The following is a 25,724-nucleotide window of genomic DNA, read 5'->3' as shown; positions in this document are numbered from 1 at the left end:
CTCCTTATGGAGGATGGATGTGAGAGCGGTTTTCTTTGGGACCTGAGTATTGACAGAGTTAGCAGTATAGCTTAGTTGGGTTCCATTGATGGGCTTCACCAATCCTGGTATGGTGAAGACAAGGTCAATGTCGTGCAATAGAAATTTGGTGATCATCTTGGATATGTTTTGATTTTGATGGATTCCTCTTGTGCACGGAATTTTGATAGTTGGTGTGGTGTATGTCCTTACACAATTGAGGGAAGCGAGACAAGATGGCTTTCTAAGTTACTCTCTTTTGAGTTGCTCACTCTTGCGATACCTACTATTGAATTACTCTGTGATTTGTAGCATGGTGGTATGGTTCATGAGATAATCTGGCATATATTATTCTCTTAATGGGCATAGATATTACAGGAGTTAGTGGGTGATATAAGGGACATCACACGTCTTCACTTGGGATCTAGGTGGAGCTTTGGAGCTTTTACAAGGATGGTTACAGATCAAGGAGTCAGCAGGAGTGATCAATTGCATTCCATTCTAGATGGAGATTGGTCTATCGTTGAGGTCTTGCCACCTTACGATATTAGAGGTGTGTGTAACTATAGTTGGAGTGAGGTACTCAGTTGGGTAGGGAGCATTTTCCTTAGTAGCGCATGGCAGGTTGACGTGGTTGAGTATACACATGAGATGCTTTGGAATTGCAGTATCCAGTTGATTGGTGTTTGGGTTAATTCTAAGATTAGAGATGTTTACACCAGTGTGGCACAACGATTGGACAAAGTATCATCTTTGAGGCAGATTTGGGATCCACGCATTTGGTTCCATCTTACAAATTCAGACTGCTTGGGGCAAGCAATCCTTGGGAAGAAAGGATTGTCATGCTCCCTTTTCTAGCTAGTGAGTTTTTATTGCGCCATTAGGCTGTTTTTCCTTGGTCCCATGGGAAAACTAGGTCTCCTACATGATCAGAGCAGCTTTTGGCTTGGGCGATTTTAGTTGTGGGCTAATTAGGGTTGCTTCAGTGGAGTTTCTAGATACTATTTTTAATAAGTCTCTAGACTCATCATTCTTAACATTGCAAGGTTGGACTAGGAGATGTCATTTCTGGAGGAGTTCAAGCCATTACAAAAACATTTACAATTCTTAAGCGTATCAAAGATATGAATGAAATGGAGCAAGGCTTGATGTCCTCCTAGACTCAAGAAGCAGATGATTTAAAAGAGATTCTCAATGACTAGGATGAGATTACTAAATTTGAGTTAGATGCCACAGTTTCATATGACATTCTTCCATCTTGTGAAATGTTCTTCAAGTATCAAGGGCTTATGGGTTATAAAGAAGAAACATTGAGAAAACTAGTTACGAAGTTGCAAACAGCTCTTGGAGATTTTCAGATGATAGAAACAGGGATCACATGTGATTTAGAGAAAATGGGATGTCAGATTCTTGATGAACATGGTAATCTGATTGTAGTTGAAAGAGCAAGTTCTAATTATACTATCAAGATCAATGCTGATTTATTTTCTAAAGATTTTGGTTCTCACACGAACAAATTTGTTCTGTATAAATCTTCGACAAAACACTTCCTAGATTCTCTGGCGACAAATTCTAGGGTTGTGCAATTAGCATATGAAGATGCAGTAAGGATAGAGGCAATATTGTAGACAATGGAGATTTTTGATCTTCCTCCAGTGCATGATGTTATCATCAAGTTCAAGGTGCTAAAGAACAATCTTTAAGATTGTTATTTTGTTCTTTATTTATGATTGTAGATCAAAGAGGATGCATTGCATGAAAAGATATAATTACATGTAATGTGAGTTGCATGTAACCCAATAATTTTTCTTCTACTTTGACTTGGTCAAAGTTGGTTTAGTTGCTCCCACTTATTCTTCCTTCTTTTTCTTAACTCCCGTGCCTATATAAAGGAGTGCCCCATCATTGTAAAATCATCTTTTATTGTATACAAGAGAGCTCTGGAGAAATTGTGCTAGCACTATTTTGATAGAAAAGTGAATACAAAGGAGCAATTGAGACTAACTTTGATTGAGTGAGATTGTTACTTATGTTATCTTTGATTCATGTAATCTTGTGTTCTTGATAATTGAGTATAAAATGAGTTAATAAGCAATTGGAGCCGGAGCTTTGACTAGGAGCAATTGTGGAATTCTTTGTGCCCTATTAGTAAAGCTTATTCATATAGAAATACAACCGGACTTAGAGCCAAATCAGTATATTTTCAGCTAACCTTTGAGTTAGTCTTGGTTTATCTATATCATCGTTTTCAACTTTAGATAGAAATGTAGTTAGAGATTTCACCCTGCCCATTATTCACTCCACGAGTAAGTGGATTCCTTCCTGAAAGTTAAGAGGAAAGAATATTGGTAACACCCCTTAACAAAATCTCTCAACTTCTTGCTTACCTTGAGTTGATCCAAGGAACGGTGAGAAGGGGGAGCCTTCCCTTTAAGGTAGGAGAAACTCTGTCTCACATGCTGTGGCTAGTCATCCTATTTTGCAATTGGATTTTACCTAAAATTGTCGGTTGCAACATATCCACCCAATAGATAAGAGGCTAGAAGAATCACAGCGTCGACAAGGAGGAGAATAGAGATCATGACCTAGTGTAAGTAGCAGCTGTCATCAAGGAGCAAGGAATCCTAGAGGAAAACCCCAAGCTCATCAATGTAAATGCCAAACAAAGTGGGGGAGGCAAGGCAGCCCTGCTTCACCCCATTGATGCTCTAGATTGGGTTTGAAAAATCCTTGGGATTCCTTAATCTACCCTCAACAATCTCGTAGAGCCTCATGATCGTCGTCAGCAGAGTCTTTGAAACACCAATGTCTCTGAATCTCTAGAAAAGTGCCACCTAGGGGATAGAATCAAACGTCTTGCGAAAGTCCACAAAACAGCGGTTGACTTTCATTGAGTGGTGACTAGTCTCCTTAATGATATTCCGCAAAATCAAGATATGATCAATGGTCTAAAAGTCCGCTCGAAAACCCGCTCGACCTCTTGCCCTACAATGCCCCTTATTAAGTACACTGGTAAAAATAGTGTTCAGCACAATGGCGTAGAGTTTAATTAATTAATATTTATAAGTCGAATATTTTAATCGCTTGGTGCCAAAAGTTATAAAAAAAAAAGATAAAGTATTATAAGTCACTTTATGAGGAAAAGATTTTAATATAAAAAATGGGATTTTGTAAGTCTATTTTCCAAAAAGTTCTACAGATGGTTATAAAAGGAAGCTAAGGAAGAAAAAGGATTCCTTCTGGATATTGTTTATTTCTCTTTTGGAGATTGTGACGTTGGTCATATTTTCACAGAAAGGATGAAAGCTCCAACCATTTCTTTGATGGATGAAAACTCGGCAGTTCAGTTTGAGCCAACAATTAATGGTGGATGGAGATTTTGAGTTTGAGTACAAAAATCATTGGACTCTAAATAAGAACTTTCCTATGTGTTGAACATTTGTAGACAACAGTCTGGAGGCAATTGATTCATCATTCTTGAGATTGCAGATTTCTGATTCAAATTTATAGCCGATAAGATCACCCATGCGATATCCGTATCCAGCAGTCACCAATCAACCTATTGACTTGATAGTCAAAGAAAAGATGATTCTTTCACACCTAAACTATAGGGGGCATATAGGTGACAAAAAAACTCGAACGACTTTGCTGGTAGGTATCCTTCGGCTTCAGCACATACATGCAGAGGGAAATGTGTGAAATTTTACACTTTTCTTGTATTGCACATACATCACACATTCCAAAGCATGGATCTATGTATGAGATATACTGTAATCAGGCCATTCTATCATCTTGACATTATGTCTTTTATATATCTTGTTGGTTATATCATGCTCAAACTGTGACATAATTGATTCACTGAGTATTAATTTTGTATTTTCACTCTTTTGTTAAATTTTATCGATGACATGTCACTGTTTAATGTCTATCATCTTCCCATCCAATTGAGAAGAAACACTTAAGGATGCTTGTAGAAATTGCACATTCAATTTTAATGAAGTAATCAAATGTAATTATCACACTTTAACCACATTATTGTCAAATAGTCTTTTCTTCCAAAGAATTTTGAACTCATAGTGCAAGTAATCTGACAGAGATATTTGATTCCAATTTGGGAGCCTGCTGGCAGATATTGGAATCGCATAACTGATTGAGTATTTGTTTTGTATTTACACTCTTTTGTGAAATTTTATTGGTGACATGTCACTGTTTAATGTCTATCATCTTCCCATCCAATTAAGAAGAAACACATAAGGATGCTTGAAGAAATTGCACATTTGATTTTGATGAAGTAATCAAATGTTATTATCACACTTTAACCACATTATTGTCAAATAGTCTTTTCTTCCAAAGAATTTTGAACTCATAGTGCAAGTAATTTGACAGAGATATGCGATTCCAATTTGGGAGCCTGCTGGCAGATATTGGTTTTATAAATCTTCCAAAGGTCAGTGTACTTTCTTTTATTAGGCACAAGTCAAAGTGGCATTATGTATCAGTATCTACCATCTTACAATTTTTTATCCCTCTTAACGTGTCTCTGCACTGAGATTTATATTGTTTAATTGTATTTGTTATGCAAAATTATTTTTCATCTATGCAGTGATATCAAAGCTGAATTGTATAGAAATTACACACAATACTCTTTTCATGTGTCGTGGTTCTAAACAGTGTTGATATTCCTACAGTATATTAGTGTCCAGGTTGGCCTGTAGATTTGCACTCTTATGGATATTGACATTGTTTTTCTGTTTTATTTCTATTATTCCTGATGAAGGAAAAATAAATCTGCTTCATCAAAGTTGTTTTTTTTTTAATGAAATAAGGAGTTTGATAAACCAAAGTTTATATTGATTGATTATCGTGAAAGGTTTTTTTTCTGATCTCATGCCTGTCATGCAGACAATTATTCCATCTACTAGTATTAAATACTTGAACATGCCTGTTACTTTTTGTAACATAACCATCTCTGGAAATGATTTGTGTTGTGAAATCTTTCCCTTTTATAGTAAAATGTTTAGTTTCTAAAATGATAATGGGAGTACTCTGCTTCTTATCATGGTATTTACTTAATGTTCAATTTTAAAGCCATAAGACTAGAATGAATATGCAAAGATAACAGTTCAGGATTGGGATAAAGAAATCTTTATCGAAATTCTGTTCTTTATATTGAAATGTGTACATCATATCCTTGCATTAAAGGTGTTTCCCTTGAAAATAGAATGACCATTACAAATTTACAAATTTCAATTCGCCAGGTTTAATGCAGCCAACTGAATTGGAATTCCAAAGGATGTGTTTTTTTATGTACATTATTGCTCTATGATGGTATGTTCTCATATATAGACATCTAATCAACTCAATATTTTGGGAACAGGTGGATTTCAGAAAGAATGACAACATTTACAAATTACTCGATGACTTATCACAGCCTTTTAACATCTATGCTCAACATTCTGCAGTAGTAAAGGTAGATTAAGTCTTAATATGGATTAGAAACATTTTCTCTTTCTATGTGTAACTATGTATAATTGACAGAATAGTAAGATGTTTTAGATGATTTATTGTAAGGTATCTCAAATATAATGAGTAGAATTGTGATCACTAGAATATGAGATTAGATTTGAAGTTTATATACTTACTTGATAAAAGTGTCCTCCATATAAATTGTGTTTTGAATTTTGTAATCTTTAGCATTTAGGCATATTCTTACATTATGTCTGCTTATAATTCTTACAATAAATATGTTTATGTACATTGTTGTCTGGTTAATGTTACAAAACCTTTCTTCACCAAATTTATGTTTGTCGAAATCCATATCTCGATAATCTTCAGCAAAGATTGTTACTTGTCATACATAATACAAGGAATTGCTTACTAATCATTTGGTTTGAATAATTTTTGAAGTATATTTATCTGGCAAAGATCTGATAGAGTTTGATCTCTTATAAGCAGAATCAAGTGATCGTGTTTCATTAGCATTTGTTGCTGATCCAGATATTGCACGGAAATGTTTGTTCCTCATTTTAATGGTAGTAATAAGTTATTTTTTCTGGAATGCAGCATTTCATTCTCTCTTTGAAGACAAAAGCATGCACAAAACTTTATTCAAATTAGAAAGAAAAGCTCCTTTGTAATTAAAAAACTAAAATTAAAATCTAAAATTTAAGCAAATGACTGCTAGCTTTTTACAATATGAATAATTTAAATCTTTGGATTTCAAGCACATATTGCAAACAAATTTATACAATTACCTATCTTCACATGGCTAACCAGAATTTGTACACCTCAATGAGAGGCCTAAACAAAGTTCTGATCTATATGACAACTAGCACATAGTATCTTTGGCTATGTGCTATGTCCCATGCACAAGTGGTGTGCCCTCACAGCCATGTGTTTGGAGGTTGGTCTCCACCCTCAGATGTTCCGATGGAAGAGAGATGTTTCCCACTCTTAACACCCTGATTAGCCATGCTTACTACCAAGCGGGTTTTTTGGTGTATTTGTTGGGCTACAATAGTATTAGAGCTAAAAATCCTAACATCTTGTGGAGTTTATTCATAAACAAATTTTGATCACAAGTCGTTTTACAAGAATTTTATTAGAGACAATTTTGGTAGACAGAAAATGTTTGTACTTTGTAGTTCTGTAGGGTTAATTTGTTTTAGATAAGATAACTTTATTAATGTCCAACTAAACACCAACTAGGGTCTAAGGGACTAGGAACAATGCAAAAGGGCAAAATGCCAGCTAAGGGGAGCTCCAAACGGTGTCCACAGAAAAAGCAAGAAAGCTAAAGAACAGAAAAAAAAAAAAAAAACAAAGCTAAATACTCCTCACAGATGAGAAGTAGTCCAGAATAGAAGGGTACGATCTAGGATCGTGGAAAAGTTTAATGTCCCCATTTTTGGCGAGCTCCTGCAGTTGATTGAGTCAATTAATCACAGTGACCCTTGTGAGCTAATAGTGTGATTTGAGAGTCTCAATGGTGGATTTACTATTTTTAGTAAGTCCAATTCATGTAGTTGCCATATTTGGCAGTGCAGATGGTGGTGCTGGCAGTTGGTCATCGCTTGTAGTGGATGGAGCTATTTATTTTGCAGGTTCATATTTATTAATCAATTATTAAGTTTATATTATAATAAGGCACTTTATTATATTTAAATGTTATTAAATGATGTGTTGAGGAAGTTTCTTAATTGGAGTTACGTTTGGGAAACTTGTACCATTTGGAGATTATAAATATGAGCACAGCTGATGAGAAAAGCATCTGATTGTCTATTTTCTTTTGGTTGCCTGTGAAGAGTTTCTAAAGTTGATGATTTCTTTTGTGCCCTTGCTGAAGTATAAGGGTTTGAGACTGAAAAGTTCATTTGATTCCATAGCTGAGGTATTGTGGATCAAGTTTTGAGACTTGTTGGAATTGAATTATTGATTTCCCTACTGTTCCTATTGTATTTGGGAACTCTATCCAATTTGAATATTATTTTTGCTTGTGTTGAGGGTTTGAGTTCTGATATTCACCTGCAAGTATCTTTGTAAGTTTTCTGCTGAGGTATAGCAAAATTTTCCATTACTTCTCTATTGTATATACTATATCTGAGAAGTCATTGACTGCTGAAGAATTTACCAGTATTTGGTGGAGTTATTAAGCTGCTGAGAATTGAATTCTACCTCCGTTGGGAGCCTAGAAGACATCTGTGTTTACATTAAGGCTGTCGTGCATCATAGAAGGTAGTGTTGATGGTTATATGTGTCTGTGATCTTTCCAGGACAGCCTGGGTTCAGCATTTAGGGCTTTGCGTCACTTTTCCTTGGCCCATGTTTTTTCATACAGCCCTGCGATCTGCATTTAGGGCCTACCGCTGCATTATTGGGGGTCTGAAATATTACAAAGGCTGATGTAGCAAGGGAGTGGCTTGCAATTTGTTTAAGAGGTCTGTGTGTGGGCTGCAATCAATTTTGGGGGCTCTGTAACAAAGTTTGGAGAAGACTACAGAAAACAATATTAATTCTGGAGTTGTGCGTGTGGCTGGGCAAGTTGGAAACACATACATCCAATGGAAATAGGTTCCTTATATGTCATTTGAATTTGTTTGTATTTACATTCAAGTATCATTTTATATGCACCAATTCAATTTGCTATTAATTACCTTGTTGATATTGAGCTTAGTTGGAATATACGTGTGAATTTGAATTGAATGAAAGGTTGCAACTTTGAATCATAAATCAGTTAACAATCTTTGTTTAATCATTTCAATTCAATCTTTGATTTGGCATCTTGTTTGAAAATCATAAGGAAAAATCACAAGTATTTAGCAGATTCAAAGAAGAGGTCGATTGACCTCTTTCTGTGGAATTAAGGACCACTATAACCTAGCATGGAAAATAGGTGTGTATCCGAGCTATAACCAGCTGGCGTTATTACAAAAGAGAGAAAATATATAACAGGAATTAAGGACCGCTTCAATATTGGCAGAGAATTTCATAAGCCTGGAATTTTTTGGAACGATTCTATATTAGTCATTCAGAATACATGGTATATAAGTCTCAAATATTAACTCAGCTTCATTTGAGTGGCTGTTCAGTGAAAACATTAATTGAGAAAAATCCTTTATATTGATGTGGCATATCTCTGTCCCGTAATAATCTGCAACTGAGCTGATGATACATGCCATGAGATTTTGAGAAGGGTGCTATATTGGCTATTTAGCAGTATTAATTTAACTAATGGAGGCTATATGAGGTGAGAGTTATGTGTGAATATTTTCAAAACTGATAGTTGTCAGAGATTCCTTTTTGCATAATATCAGGATGAAGGATATACTATTGACGCTAATGTTTATTTAGAAGTCAGGGAATAACCAATATGAGTTGCGGCAAACATTTAAAAGCCACTTAATTTTATTCTGAGTGACTTATTTTGCCCAGGCCATCAGGAGATTATTTATTAAACAATTATTAAAGTTGCCATGGTATCCACTTTTGCTGGCGATTATTTAATATTTGTCAATAAATTTTAGCAGTCCGAACTTTATTGAATCAAAGTGGCTTCCTTATGAAAGCTTCAGGTACATGCATCAACATCTTGTCTTCTAAGTTTACTTCTAATGGATGTGCCATACTCCCTCTGAATGTTATTTCCTCCTCTTTGAAGAAATGCTTTCAGTTATTAACTCAGTACCATAACTGCAAGCATTAAGTTCTTTTTCCCATAAATGGGTTCTATCCTGAAAGCATATTGGAGAGAGATTGCAAATAGTTTGCAGAACTTATCTTTGAGTGAAATATCAATGCCAGAAGCATACATGATTTTCTAATCAATGTAATTGTATGAATAAATAACTAATATGAACATTATGCAATACTTATCTCTTTATATGTATGACACTCCTTCACAATTCACAACAAAACTCACGACAGACCGCTGAGCACACAAGGATATGCAAGCCTGCAATTTTAATACTTTTATCTCGAGCACTATGTGGATGTTCATCCTTGCCATCGCTCAAAGGGGTTCTGCATTTAGATAGTATATATTCTTCCACATTTCAAATGGAAGAAATTTTAAACATACAATGATACCAAATCTCTTGTTATCATTTTGTCAGACACTTGGTCTGTAACAATCATACATGCGTTTGTGGCATACAAACTCAATCTATTTGATGCTTAATCTGCAAACAATGCATGATTTTGTGTTTTTTATGCATGCTTGCCAGTGCATTTTCCGATTATTATATTCGACCGAAAATTCTCCCAGCAAAACGCTGTTGGAGAGATCGTAGAATTTGGCTTAGACACCTCCTAATCACATATACTTGGAGGAAGTTTCAACAATTGCATTTTGTGCATTATTGGGTCACTGAAATAGCACTTCCTTCAAGGCATTTTGTCAAATGGCTCACTTTCTTTCTATACTTGCACATCTTGCATGCATATCTGTGGTGGCATTTCCAACTAATTTGCCCACCAATGTCCATGTGCTATTTCAGCACTCTCATTATTCATAAAATCGTGCAAAATGGCTTTACAGCTGCCAATTGCATTTGCATCTCCATAAGAGCATTCTGTACACTCAACAAACCAAACACACTTTATAGTTCTCTTTCCTCGGATATGTTAAATCTAGAGATATAATCTTGCCACCACAAGTAAGGATGTCCACACAATCACCAAAGGTTTGATTGTCATCTTATGAACAAAGATTATGAATTGCATTTGCTGTGAATCTTGCACATAATTCACAATTATGTGTAATTCATAATTGAAATGTAAAAGAATTCATAATTCTTCTATGCTTGCTCCTTCACCACTTTGCCTTCTCTTGTGAATTCCACTTTCTATGGGTTTCTTTATAAATCTAGGGACATTGTATTTCCTATTCTGTGCAGTTGTCGCTAATAACAAAAGACAAAATTGAAGGCTTCCTTTCTTAGCACTGTGCCATTTTTTTTCTTTTGGGACAGATTGTATTTGCAAAGGATGTGTGATGCATTTGCTTAATATACTGAGAGATCATATATGTATATCATTGGCAGCTTGAAAATTTTAGATGAATGAATCTAAATCTTACCATCTCCAAAAATATCAGATACAAACACAATGAATAATTGTTTTTAGTGATGGTGCCAAAATCATAAATTTTCACAAAACTATTTGTTGGGTGGATATTTTGCAACTGATAGTTTTGTGAAAATCCAGTCACAAAATAGGTAGACCAGCTATAGTGTGTGAGACAAAGTCTCCCCTACATTAAAGGGAAGGATCCCCCTTATCGCTGTTTCTTGGATCAACTCAAGGGAACGAAGATGTTGAGAGATTTGTGAGGGGTGTTACAAATATTCTCTCCTCTTAACCTCAGGAAAGAATCCACTTACCCGTGGAGTGAGTAATGGGCAAGATGAAATCTCTAACTACACTTCTATCTAGTAGCTGAAAACGGTGATACCAATAAACCAACACCAACTCAAAGGCTGATTAAAAGTGTACTAGTTTGGCTCTGAGTCATGTTAGTTTAATTTATTAAAAAAATCACTACCTTTGGGGCACAGATTTTCCAGAAGTAGATGGTTTTTATTCTGTTCTATTCTATAAGAAAAACCTCTAGCATTGGGGTGCAAAGCCTTCCAAAAGTAGGGAAATTGTAACTATCTTTCATGAATTTGAGAAAGCAATACAAGCTGTAGTCAAAGCTTGTAGTCTATATATTACCACAACCGCTCCCAATCAAAGCTTTGCTCTGATTGCTTCCTAACTCACTACGCTCTATTATTGAACACACAATAATAACATGAATCAAAGACAATAGGCATAAATTACAGTCAAAGCTTCTAATTTGCTCTATCACAATTGCTTCTAGTGAAAGCTTCAAGTCCAATTTCTTCTTTTATTCACTTTTCTCCCAAATTCATACTACACTATCAAAGTTATGCTTGCACAAGTTTGGCAAAGCTTTCTTGCATACAACAAAAGATGATTTTTTCAATGAGGGTGCACTCCTTTATATAGGCAAAGGAGTTGAGAAAAAGATATAGGAAAAAGTGGGAGCAACTCGACCAACTTTGACCCAGTCTAACTAACAAGAGAAATTATTGGATTAGACATCACAAGGACATGTAAATTGTATTACATGAAATTACACATTTTCATGTAATACATCCTCTTCAATTACTTGGCGATGCAATCATGGATGATAATAGGATCGAGAATTCCTATATTTTGTGTCACTACATTCACCTTTAACATCATGGTGTTACGTCTTTTAATAACCTCTGAATTGTTTGTTTTCATTTGAAATCTTGATGTGATCAAGCTTTTTCTTGCTCAAGTTGTCATGAATTTTCCTTTGTATATTGACACATTACAGAGTTTTCAACACTTTGAAAACCTTCTCAACGGTGTCCAGATGTAAACTTAGAACAATTTTCCGACATGCATCTACAATTTTTTTTTTGATTTAAAGTGCTTGACGCTTTCCCACAGGAACTCAAGTTCTCAGACAACCATTGAGAAAATGGAGATCAAATGAATTACTGCCTCTTGAGAATCAAAACATGCCTTCTTGACAGGATATCTCTGTTTATTTTTTAAGAAGTTTTGACATATCTTGAAGAGTGCATCACAACATGAAGATGATAACATCTTCCAATGAGATTGTATAAAATTTCTTACCAGATTTCAAATTTGAGGCTGACTAATGCACAACTTTTGATTGCAAGTATGGACACTAATGTCAAAGAATAGATTTGCTTCAGAATTTGTATATGCTAGTACAGAAATAACAGAGATAATAAAATGTTCTTAAACTTGAAATGTAAATCGATCCTTTAACGTGTTTGCATTAATTGATTTCAATAGCTTGTTATGTCGGTCAAGTATACATATCACATGGAGGGGTGTGAGGGTGAATGGGCATGTCTCCGAATGGAGAAATGAACATTCACCATAACACCTATTCAGTGTTAGTTTATCATACCCGATTGTTTAGACTTAACACAAGTCTTAATCATGAATTACCGATCATTATGAACTGCAACCTAATATAACATAGATTGATAGTGATCTTAAATCAAAGGAATTAGAATAAGTTTTGATCATGTCTAAAATGAGATCTCAGACAATATATATATGTTCATCAGTTTCAACTATGCAGAGTTGTATATACTGCTATTATATATGTATATATATGACAGTATGTGCATCATACTGGTATACATATGTATATATATCCTGATCACAGTTATTGTCAAACCGAAGTTACATGCTTTAACACTCTCTTAGCTAGGGAAGGCAAAGTGCATATATATATATATATATATATATATATGTTCTCCTTATTTGATATCAAGTCTCGTGATATTCTTTCCAATTATGGTGTGTACACAGATATCAAGTCTCATGATATCTACCATAAGAGATCATGGTACATCCATAGATTTTATGTTACATAATATCCACTATGAGTTTGAACATATTGATCTTCAACAGATATCACGTCACATGATATCTATCAACATGCTCTTTTAACTATTATGATTTGTCCATGAATATCAAGTCACGTGATATTCATCATGATAGTAATCTAATAATTATAAAGTCGTCACCCTATAGCATTAGAATCAACATTTCATTATAAAAGATTGTCACCTTTTGATAATGTACATAGGGTAGGCCCATAAGTCATAGAGTCACACATATGACAAAAGAGTTTACACTTCAAAGTTTAAACATCCTTATTAAAGATAACACAAATTTACAAAGTTGAGACTCAATCTCATAAATTTACATTTCAACCAAACCAAGTTTCTTTTTGAAATGATCAACCTTCACTTTAGGAAGTGCCTTGAGAGAATGTCAATTGTTTGATCACCTGCATTAATATATTCCAATTGAATAACTCTTCTTTCCACCATGTCTCTTACGTAGTGGATCTATCATGAAATTTTGAATTCATGGTAGCTTGATCAACTTTGGTTATCACAGTGAATAGTGGTAGGTTTCAGAGGCTCACTGAATAAGTTAGAAAACAATTTTCGAAGCCACACTACTTCTCTAGCTCCCATTGCTGCTGCAATATACTCTACCTCAATAGAATTTTGAGCAACTGAAGGTTGCTTTTTGTAGATCCATGAGATCATAGCTGAAACGACATCCCGATGTGCTCTTCTGGTCTTTTACACTTCCAACCCAATCAGAATCAGTATATCCATGTAACTCCAAGCTAGTATTCTCATGTTTAAGTTCATACCTAATAGTGCCTTGAAGATATGTTAATATATACTTCAAAGCAACAAGATGAATTTCACCAGGTTCATACATGCATAGTTGGAAAACTCGCCAAATGCAAAAACTCGCCAAGCCCCCCAAAAGTTTAATCGGGAAAAACTTGGCAATTTAAAAAAAAAACTCGGGAAAAACTCGGGAACCTAAAAAACCGCTGAAATTTAATTAAAAATACATTTATTTTGCAAAATTTAATGAGAAGATGCATCTAATAAGTTAATTAAAGAGAATACAAAAGAAAAACATAACAGCTCTTATGCTATGCCGAAGATTAAATCAGAAAAGAATTCCACAACCAATTTCAGAATACAGAGAAAAAACTTCAATAGATTGGTCTCACTGTGCATACAGCAGAGATATTAAATTGCGAAGTTAAAAGAATTGAAATTGTACTGATTTGAATTGCTTACAAACTGCTGTATCAGTAGCTTCAATAAATAAAGAGAGGCAGTTGAAGTCTTGACTATGGATGAACTAAAATAGAAGAAGATATTATTACCTAATGAATCTAATAAGGAGATATGTCATGCATTCAAATGCATGGAGAAGTCAGACAAAGAAACTAGCTACCAAACTGCAAGGAAACTAAAATTGTTAAAACATAACTGGACTCAGCGGAGTATACAATACACATCAAATGCATATTTAACTGAAGCTAAAAAAGATTAAGATTGCAATAAAATGCAGTTTATTGTGCAAAGTTGCAAACAATGATAGTTGAATAGGCATGCATTCAATCTCTGGCAGTTGTTAATAGATTAATACTTTAAATACATGCTAGAATATGCATGTCTTAATGTAACGCTCCACTACTTCCTCACTATGATATTTTTCTTTTGTGTTAGCATTTTATGTAAAAGTCAGTATGCACTCCATGATTGAAAAGACCAAATGAAATTATTTGACAAATTTCATAAGCCCCTTTTCGTTCCAGCTAAGCATTTCTACATTGTCGAAATATATGAAGCATTGAAGAACAGATTAATGCATTTTTCCCGCTGAAAATTAAGCAAAAATCTGAAAATCAAGCAATTCATGAGTTTCTGAAAAAGACTCGCCGAAAACTCACCGAGTAATCGGCGATTAATCGGCAATTAAACATGGTGCAGCCGAGTTTTTAGACCCGCGAGTTAAGTGGTGAAAAACTCGCCAGGTTGAAAAAATCGGCGATTTGTTAAAACTCGCCGAGTATTCGGCGATTTTTCCATCTATGCATACATGAACTAACTCAATTCATTCACAACATAGCAGATGTTAAGTCAAGTATTCACAAGATACATCAGAGACGCAATTATCTATCTATATAAAGTGGGATCAACTAGTCTGGATTCATCACTCGCTTCCTTTAGCTTGTATAAGTTGCTTTCCATAGGTGTTGACATAGGTCGACAGTTCCACATCCCAAATCTTTTCAAAATATCGATAGTATACTTCTTTTGATGTCGAAAAATATTCCCAAACTTTTGACAAACTTCCAATTCAAGGAAGTAATGAAGAATCCCTAAGTCCATTTCAAATTCAGAAGTCAACTATTTCTTACACTGATTAATGAGATGGTCTTCTCTTGTAATCAAAAGGTCATCAACATAAAGGATTAGAATCAACATATCACATTTAATTACTTTAAAGTAAAGATTTGGATTAGCAACATTCTTGGTGAATCTAAGATTGAAGATATTATCAATCCTTTCATACCAACTTAGGGAGCCTGTTTGAGTCCATATAGAGCTCTTTTCAATTTACATACATATGAAGCAACATCATGAGTCACAAATCCTTTTAGTTGTTCCAAGTATACTTCTTCCTCAATCGTTCCATTTAGAAAAGCAGTTTTCACTTCAATTTGATGAATTTTCCAACCTTTAGCTGCTGCAATAAAATATACAGTTCTAACTGAGGTATACCTAGCAACTGGTGCAAAAGTTTCTTCAAAATTGATTCCTTCCTTTTGAGAAAATCCTCTAGCCACAAAACGAGCTTTTGTTCTTCAATGCTACAATTTGTAGCATACTAAATCCTTTAGGTCTAGGAACAATATCCCAAACATCATTTTTTAGTATCAATTGATATCCTTCTACCATTGCATCTTTCCAAGCTTGATGTTTAAGTGGTTCTGAAGCATTAGAAGGTTCAGAGTTTGGACTCCCACACATGAATGCATTGTATGTTAATTTTCAAGGTCCTTTGCTTTCTCTGAATGTCCCTAAAGGTATTGCAAATTCATCTCCTTCCTTTATAATTTTCCTTGCCCAAAGTGGCCTCTTAGAATTATTATCAAGACTCTTCTTAAGTCTTAGGAAGGATCTCAGTTTCAATTGAAGTCTCTTTAGGGTACTCCCTCTAAATCTCAGGAGTAGGAGCCTCTTCTAAGGAATAGGATAAGTCATCTGTATCTTGTTCATCTGAAATTTTAGCTCTTTTGAAATCAATATCTTCTTCAAATATGACATCTCTGCTAAGTTCTATTTGTTTATGTCCAAGTATGTAGATTATGTACCCTTTTATTGTTTCACTAAAACCAATAAGAATTCATTTTCTTCCAGTAGGTTCTAACTTTTTCCTTTTCTCCTTTGGTACATGCACATACACAGGACATATAAATATCCTTAAATGGCTAACGTCAGGTTTCATTCCTAAAAATGCTTCTTTAGGAATTTTGTTGTCCAAATGTGAGTGAGGACATCTATTATGAATATAGACTATTGCTAGATGTTTTGAGGCCAAAATGAACTGCTCAAGTTTTGACCATATATCATAGCCCTAGCAACTTCTACAATGGTTTTATTTTTTCATTTCAGCAACTCCATTTTGTTGAGGATTGTAGGGAGCTGTGAACTCCCTCTTAATCCCAGCAAGTTTGTAGAATTCTTTAAATATTTCAAAAGTGTATTCTTTCCCATTATCTATTCTTAGGACTTTAAATTTCTTTTCTGAGCAGTTTTCAGCGATAGTTTTGAATTCTTTAAATTTAGAAAGAATCTCTTCAGATTCTTTGCACTGAAGGAAGTATATCCATGTCTTCCTTGAAAAATCATCAACAAATATCACATAGTATAAGAACCCTCCTATGGATGGTGTAGACATGGGACTGCATAGGTTAGAGTGCACTAGTTCTAACACATCTTTAGTTTTGCTCAAACTATGAGGAAATGACTTTTTAATATTTTTCCCTAAGGCACAACCTTTGCAAGATTCATTGTGAATATGACTTAGTTTAGGCATTTCAATTACCAACTTTTCCATAGATGTTAAAGCACAAAAGTTGATGTGACCTAATCTTTTATGCCATATTTCATTTGATTCTGAGGTCTCATGATCAAGTGCAAGATTTGTCTTAGTGTAAAGCTCATATAATAGCGCTTGTTGTACTCCCATTGTTTGAGCCTTCTTTATAGTTGAATTATTTGCCCATGCAAGCACTTTACCTTCCATGAAGTAACTCTATAACCATCATCTTCAAGTACGGAATGTGCATAATCATCCCGAGTTGTAACTTCTTCATCTGATTCTATTTGCATGTTGTCTAGGTTGTCTTGATATCCAGTGATGTGTCTTTAAGATCCACTGTCAATTATCCAAGTATTGGACTTGGTTGATATTTGACTAGACAAGGCTGAGCAAAAGGCATATTTCTCAGAATCTTGACCTTTGATTGATTTATCAGTTTTGGCAAATGATGCTTGAGGTTTTGATCAATCAAAACAATTTAGTGCATAATGTCCATATTGATCACATCTGAAACATTGAATTTTGGATAAGTCTTTCTTCTGTTTTGACTGTCCTCTTCCATGGAAGTTTCTTTTCCTTTTGGTGTTCTTCTTACCCTTCTTATGAGAGTTGGTGTTAAGAAAATTATGTCTTCATCTAGGGTTTTATGTTTTCTTTTAGTCACTAATCTTGATTCCTCTTGAAGACAGTCAGATCTTAATCGATCTAGTTTTGGAATTTTAGATCTTGCACTTAGACCTTGTACAAAGGACTCCCAAGAATTTGGTAGTCCTCGTAATTCTATTAGGGATAACTCTTGGTTGTCAATCTCATAACTGACAGAAGATAATTGATCTCTCAATTCCGTGATTCTCATGAAGAAAGCGTTCATTGTTTCTCCTTTAGTCATGCTGATATCATTCAATTGTCTTTTAAGAGCAACTTTTCTGACAGTGTTATTTACTATGAATGCATTTTCAAGAGCTTTAAACATGCGATATGTTGTAGCATGTTTTGCCACAGTAGTCACTATGTGATCTCGAATGACATCCACAATTAACTTCATGGCTTTCTCATGATTTTTTATCCATTGAGTTTTCTCGAGATCATATTTAGGTTCTTCTTTTACAAAAGATTCTGATTTGTTTTCTTTTAATAGCATCATTATATGAAGTTTCCAAGATTCAAAGTTATCGGCACTTGTAAGGTGGTGTTCGAATCTTAACATGTTTGTCATCTCGAAGAGCAATAAGGGACTGCAATTTAATCTGAAATCTGATCTCTTAAACTTAATGAGATCTCCCCTTAACAAGGCTCTAATACCATGTAAAGTTTCTTACTAGATTTCAAATTTGAGGCTGACTAATGCACAACTTTTGATTGCAGGTATGAAAACTGATGTCAAAGAATAGATTTGCTCTAGAATCTATATATGTTAGTATAGAAATAATAGAGATAATAAAATGTTCTTGAACTTGAAATGTAAATTGATCCTTTGATGTACTTGCATTAATTGATTTCGATGCTTTGTTATGTCGGGCAAATCAAGTATACATATCACATGGAGGGGTGTGAGCGTGAATGGGGAGAGTCATTCACCATCACACCAATTTGTTGTTAGTTTATCATATTCGATTTGTATAGACTTAACACAAGTCTTAATCATGTATTACCGATTATTATGAACTACAGCCCGATATAATATAGATCGATAGTAATCTTAAATCAAAGGAATCAGAATAGGTTTCAATCATGTCTAAAATGAGATCTCAAACAATAAATATATGTTCATTGGTTTCAACTATGTAGAGTTTTATATACTGCTATTATATACATGTGTGTATATATATATATATAATAGTATGTGCATCATACTGGTATACATATATACATATGTATATATTCTGATCACAGTTATTGTCAGACTGAAGCTACATGCTTTAACAGATTGAATCCTTGAGAACTTTAGGATTTGAGTTATAATGACAAATCCATGAGGGGTGGGTATTCGAAGTATGGATTAGACACTTATGGACCACATATGATGGTTGGAAATTAACCATAAAGCATATGTATTTGGATGGAAAGGGCCAAAGTCAGACTTGGAAAGATGGATTGCATGTGGGCAATGATGGGCTTTCGTGGATATGGCCAAGAATGCAATTTGGGATGCATATGGATGCGTGCAAATGATAAGTTTTGACTTTAAAAGTGTGACCTTTAGTCAAAACTGGGTTCTCAAGATGCAATTACACATAAAATGGATTACATGTAAAACAAATATGCATTTAGGTTCGAAAGATGGAAATGTGTGTAAATGGGAATGAAGGATGAGATTGCATGTAAATGTGGATGGACAGTGAGATTACATGTAATCGCATGTGGAGAATGAGATGTAGTATGTTATGACATGGAAAGTGGAATTACATGTAAGTGCTCTTTAAGTGTAATTGCATATGAAAGGAATGGATGCAATGTACCTTGACATGTAATGGAAAATATGGAATGAAATGATGCACTTGCACGAAGAAATGGAAGGTGGAGTGAAGTGAAACATTTGCGATTTCTTCCAAATGAAGAAAAATGAGAAAGGAAGCAAACAATGAAAACAAACACAAAAGAAACATGTACCTTTTGTTTTAGACTCAAACATGCCAAGAGGCAAGTTACTTTAAAGTGCAAATTCGAATTTGGAGTATGGGAAAAATCCAGAAGTATGAAAATGAGAATCGTCATCATTTTTAAAGGAAAAAATGCGCTATTCATAGATTATATATGAACAAATGTGCAATAACAAGCCATAATATGCATGGAAATAGCAAGGTAAGCATGAATTGATGATCAATTTTGAAAATGTCCTCTTGCCTGGAGGTTATGAGCTAAAATAACAAGATTTATAGATTTTGAAGACCAATTCTCCATCAAATCCGGATTTTCAAACAACTTTTTGACTTCTTTTGTACTTGCATTCAACAAATATTAATGAGCAACGAAGTGTCAAATTTGACATGAGAATGCCAAAAACGTGGTCTCCAAAGGCAATGGCATGTATTAAACTCCTAAACAACTCCTATTGATCCAAAGGTATGGGCTGGAAATGCCATTTTTTGAGTTTTTTGAACAAAAACGTGCCCTTTTCATGCAAAAATCTAGGCCATTTTTGACAAAACATGGCTCACAAATGCATATAAATTGATCATTTTTTACTTTTGAATTCAAAAATGACTTCCCCAAATGCTAATACATGGATCCAAATGCAAAAGCATGTCTTGAAAATGCATATGAGTGGATTAAAATCCCAATTATCTGGGCGTTTTTAACAAAAACGTGATTCATATAAGGCATGAAAAGAAGATTTTTTGACATTTAAAGGCAAAAATGTGATCTTCAATAGCATATATATGAATTAAAACCTCAAAATGACTTATAATTAAGCCTAAAAGTGATCAAAACTGCCCCAAATCTGGGCGTTTTTCACAAAAAGTGGCTCAAAATGCATGTATTTGAGTCATTTTTGTCTTGGATATGCAAAATCATGACCTTTGAATGCATGTATATGCATTATAACTCAAAAACACCCCTCTTGTGATGGATTTGAAACCATTATATGCGCAGATCTAAACATTTTTGATGAAAAACCAGTGTTGCACAGGGACTCGCACCCCCTCCCAAACCTCAAAGTACTTGTCCCCAAGACGTCCCTGCATTGAGTACTCATGTACCCAAGTACCCCACCTCCGCCATTTCGCAACCATGTTGCCACTAGTATGGGGACTTGGACTTCTATTTGACTTATGTTTTTTGAATGTTACTATTAGGTATGTAATATGTTACTATGTTGAATGTTCAATGGTTCTAGTTCATGTTGCAATTTGGCTATGATCAAGTATTTTAATTTGGTATGTTCTACTAAAACATCATTTCATAACAAGCATTTCAAGTTCTATGTGTATACTATACAACACTCCTCCCTACTCCATCCTCCCCTAGCCATCCTCCCACTGTCTTGAAAATGAGGCCCACTTTCACCCTTCCCCGGAAACTCATTCCGACGTCCCAATGTCTTGATGTACCCCAGTACTGGGATAACATTGTGAAAAACGTGTTCTTAGAGGAAGAAAACATCAAGTTTTATGCCCTTAAATCTTCAAAAACGGGTTTTGGGGATGCAAATGAATGTGTTCTGAGCAAAATGCACTTTAAGAATGCGTGTACATGTTCTAAAAACATGACTTGAGCTTATTTTTACCCCAACACATGTTTTGGGCACATTTACATGTTTTAAAAATATGCATTTTAGTAAAAAACGGGTTTCCAAGATGCACATGCATGTTTTTTAAGCAAAACACACATTTTTGGTGCCATTACATATTTTTTGCCATATGCATATCTCACCTTTTAGGTGTCATTGCAAGTTACTCGGGTTCGAACCAATTTGAAATCTGGGTCCAATTCGACCCAGGTTCGAATTTCCCTGGGCTGGTTTGAATTCGTAGCCTAGAATTCGAACTCGGGCGAATATGGGCTGCCCACATTGAACCGGCCTCGAATTTTGGACGAATTTCTATAGTTGGCCGACTTTCAAGTCACTTTTTATAACAAATTTAATATATTTTGAGGTCCGAATGCCCTTAAAAGTGAATTTAAGTTGGTTATTTTGGCTTATAACATCATTTGTGGGGTGCAAATAGGTGATTTTGTGAGCTAATAAGTGATTGAGCAAAAGAAGTTTGTGCAAGGTGGAGTTAGAATACTACATTGTTAGCTATAATGAAGTGTTTGTGTCTTATTGCTACATCTTTGCAAGCTTACAATGTCAGTAAGAGGTAAGTTCTTGTTCTATTTTGCTTTTGTTTCAATGTTTCATAAATATTAAATATTAAAGGCTAGAGTTTTAAAATTTATTCTCAATAATAATATCCATATGTCAATATGTACACAATTTCTTATCATAGGAAAAGGAGCTTCAAAGGGATCTACATCTTCCTTAGTAGGTAATGCCAATATCCCACATACAAAAGAACCCCCATCTAATTCTCCTTTTTGGAAGTATGTGGATATTCTAGAACCTCATGTAGAAGGTGGTGGCTTTTGTTGGAAATGTCAGGGCTATGATGTAGAAAGAAATAGTTCATATAATCATGTAGTGGGTCATTTGTGTGGATACCTTGGTAGAGGAGTGAAGAAGTGTCCAGGAAAAGAAAATGCACCTGTGCCAAACTCAATAATATTAAAATATATTGAAGAGTATGAGCGAGCTGGAGAGAGAGAGGAACTTAGACAAAATGCCATTGATGGCAATAAGAATAAGAAAAGAACAAAAGGAATGAAATCCACCCCAGATGTTGTGATAGAAAATCACCCCTTCTATACTACCTCAGTTGCCCCTGATTCTCAAAATGAAGCACCCATTCGTCACAAAAGAAAGGGACCACTTGAAACTGCATTTAAAAATCAGAGTAGGGAAATTGTTGACATTGATACGGCAAGATGCTTGTATGGAAATGGCTTGTCTTTTAATCTTGTTCGCTCTCCATATTTCAAGTAGATGTTGAGAAGTGCTAATAAAGCACCTACAGGATATTTAGGTCCCAATTTTGGGAGAGTACGAACCACCTTGTTGGATGACAAGGTCAAGTTGATTGATGAGAAATTGAAGCCCATCAAGAATTTGTGGATTGAGATAGGGGTAACAATTGTTTCGGATGGGTGGAAAGATACTAGAAATCGTCCATTGATCAATGTTTTGGCAGTGTCCCCTAAAGGGGCAATGTTTTTGAAAGCAGTGGATTGTGAGGGGCATGTAAAAGATGGGCCATTCATTGCTAATATCCTAATTGAGGCCATTGAACAAGTGGGTGTAAGAAACGTTGTTCAAGTCATAACGGACAATGCAAAGAATTGTAGAGATGCTAGTTTGTTGGTTGAAGAGAGATACCACCATATATTTTGGACAACTTGTGTAGTTCATTCATTCAATCTTATGCTACAAAAGATTGGGAAGAGTATTCAGTGGATCAAGGAGATGTATACAGAAGTTGAGGACATCCAGATGTTCATCACAAACCACCACATGACTCAAGGAATAGTCATAATGTTCTCACGTTTGGAGTTGCTGAAGGTAAGTAGACTTGAACTCAAGTTAGTTAATTTTAAAAAAATAGTATCTTACAATTTCTGATTTTTTGATTATGTAATGATGTATATTCTTTTATCAACTATGTATCTAACAATTTGTTGTGCTTTTGCTCTATTTTATGTTAAGGTTGTTGAGACACATTTTGCATCAAATGTAATTGTCTTGAGACAACTTATGCAAGTGAAAGAGGCACTTACCAATATGGTAACCAACAACAAATGTGCTATATGGTGGCAAAGCAATACTGAGAGGGTAACCACAATAAGGAGGAGGATATTGGATGAAAATTGGTGGGAACATGTGGAATGTCTCATTAATCTCACTGCACCTATTATGATCATGCTTAGGTATGCAGACATGGATAGGCCTTTCCTTGGAGAGATCTATGATGGCATAGACTCAATGCTTGAGAAGATCAAGCAAATTGTAAATAAAAAGCAAAAAGATCCTTAAGAGACCTTCTTCAAACAATTATGAGCAATTGTTATAGAAAGATGGAACAAAATGACCACTCCTCTACATTTGCTTGCCTATGCATTGACGCCCAAATACTATGGCACCCAATATACTGATCTACCGAGAAGGCTACCACCCTATAGAGACATAGAAGTGTCTGATGGATACACGACAGCATTTGAAAGACTCTTTCCTGATGATGAAGTGTGAAATTTGATTACAGATGAGTTCATATAGTTTGTAGAAGCAAAAAATTTAAGTAATGATGCTCTTCGTCATCGGTTTAGGAAGGATGCTCATAGTTGGTGGTACCTCCATGGCCAAAGATTTCAAAGGTTGGAGCCCCTTGCAATCAAAGGGATATCACAGGTAAGTTTAATTTTAAAAAATTGTTATTAGTTTCCTTTGTCTAAAAAAATTGTTAGAAATTCTAAGAGTCAAGTTACATGATTTAATTTTAAAAAATTGTTATTAGTTTCCTTTGTCTAAAAAAATTGTTAGAAATTCTAAGAGTCAAGTTACATGATTTAAATTTTATTTTAATTGTTTACATGTCATGTCTTTATAGATTGCTAGTTTATTTGCTTTAAAGAGAAATTGGAGCGCGTATTCTTTCATCCATTCAATTAAGCACAATAGGTTGCAATCAAAAAGAGGGGAAAACTTGGTGTATGTGCATTACAACTTGCATCTCCTCTTGCACAAGACTAAAGAATACAAAGAAGGGGAGACAAAGAGGTGGGATGTAGATGCAGAGTTGGCAGACTTGGATATTTTTGCTTCTCGACTTACAATTGAAGACTTTGACGATTTTGACACCCATACTATTATTGTTGGTACTGATCCCATTGGTCTTAGCTCTATTGCTAAGTCACCTAATGTGGAAGGACTACGAGAAAAAGAAGAATAAGAAGAAGAAGATGAAGAAGATGAATATTAAAATTCTAAACATTATGATTACTTGACTTGAAGTTGAAACAATGATACTTGAACTTGCTGTTATGATTCATGGATAATGATTTACTTTTAAGTTTTTAATGTTTTGAATCTCTGATGTTGAACTTGAAAATTGAAATATATGATGGTATGATCTTTACTCATGATGTTATGATTACAACTTACATGTTTAAAATTTGTGCCTATGGTATTTTTGTTGTTTAAATGATTAACTTAGTTTACATCATATGATTTTATGATACTCTATGCTTCTAGGCTTCATAAATATGTATATATATCATTTTTTATAATTTTTACATGTTTTTTGTATAGACGAACCCAAAACCCTTTTGAAAATTTTGCTATACCGGTGAACTAGTTCTTTGAACCCATATTTCAAACCAAACCTAAACTAGTAATTAAGTTAATTTTAGGAATATGCAATTGCATCTTTTTTATGCACTTACATGCATTTTCATTCAAAATCTCACCTTTTTGATGCAATGACATATTTTGAATTAAATGTGCTTGTAGACATGTTTTGCACAACTTAAGTGATGAATTAAGCACATGTCAATTTAGTTTTTGATGAAATATTTCTTAAATGGGTCGTAAATAACATCTGCACCATTATATTTAAAATATAATGTGCAAATAACTTTTTAAAAGTAATATTTACTAGAACATTTTATTTAAAAATCAAAAATTAAATCAAACAGTTAATATGGTTACTTTAGTGAAAAATCAAAAAGCAACTCAACTTAAAAAGATAACATAAAGTGCACTATAGTTGCTTTAAGTGAAAAATCAAAATGATAAAAGTAATTAAAAAACAAAACATAAAATGAATTCATGTTATATTTTTTAAAACGTGAATGTCAACTTAAAAATATAACTTGATATTTTTAATTCGTGTAATTGTACCTAAAAGGTCCACTTTTTGGGCACTAAATTGGTCATATCTTTTGATTGCCAACTCTATTGAGCCCTAAGATAGATCAAATCGAAGGGAAAACCGAAAGCAATGACTTGAACAAAACCAAAGGACTAAAAACCAACAAACACACTCTCATAAACGAGAAAAGGGACTTTGAAAACTTCAAAACTCAAGCATAGGCTCGGCAAACAGAAAAACAAAAAAGACTTGATGAGAGCCTTCACTAAAAGGATTCATTCTATTAAT

The 25,724-nt window shown here is 34.5% G+C and overlaps 1 protein-coding gene across 5 annotated transcripts in view; it reads left to right on the top strand.

Annotated features, from left to right (window-relative positions):
- Positions 1-25,724, top strand: part of LOC149572842 (DExH-box ATP-dependent RNA helicase DExH7, chloroplastic-like) — a 356,903-nt gene that overhangs the window by 275,710 nt on the left and 55,469 nt on the right. For 4 of the 5 annotated variants that reach the window (XM_089813915.1, XM_089813917.1, XM_089813914.1 and 1 more), the window contains exons 30-31: positions 4,405-4,465; positions 5,396-5,488. In XM_089813915.1, the coding sequence (XP_089670041.1) occupies positions 4,405-4,465; positions 5,396-5,488 (154 nt within the window). Of the gene's footprint in view, positions 1-4,404; positions 4,466-5,395; positions 5,489-25,724 lie in introns of those variants that run through there. The other variant, XR_016359987.1, reaches the window with a different exon arrangement.

Source organism: Cupressus sempervirens, chromosome 2, assembly GCF_028749045.1.
Source record: "Cupressus sempervirens isolate cs-2001-9-10 chromosome 2, ASM2874904v1, whole genome shotgun sequence".
Taxonomy (NCBI): domain Eukaryota; kingdom Viridiplantae; phylum Streptophyta; class Pinopsida; order Cupressales; family Cupressaceae; genus Cupressus; species Cupressus sempervirens.
The sequence above is the reverse complement of the archived record's forward strand: the minus strand, read 5'-3'. Positions and strand labels throughout refer to the sequence as shown.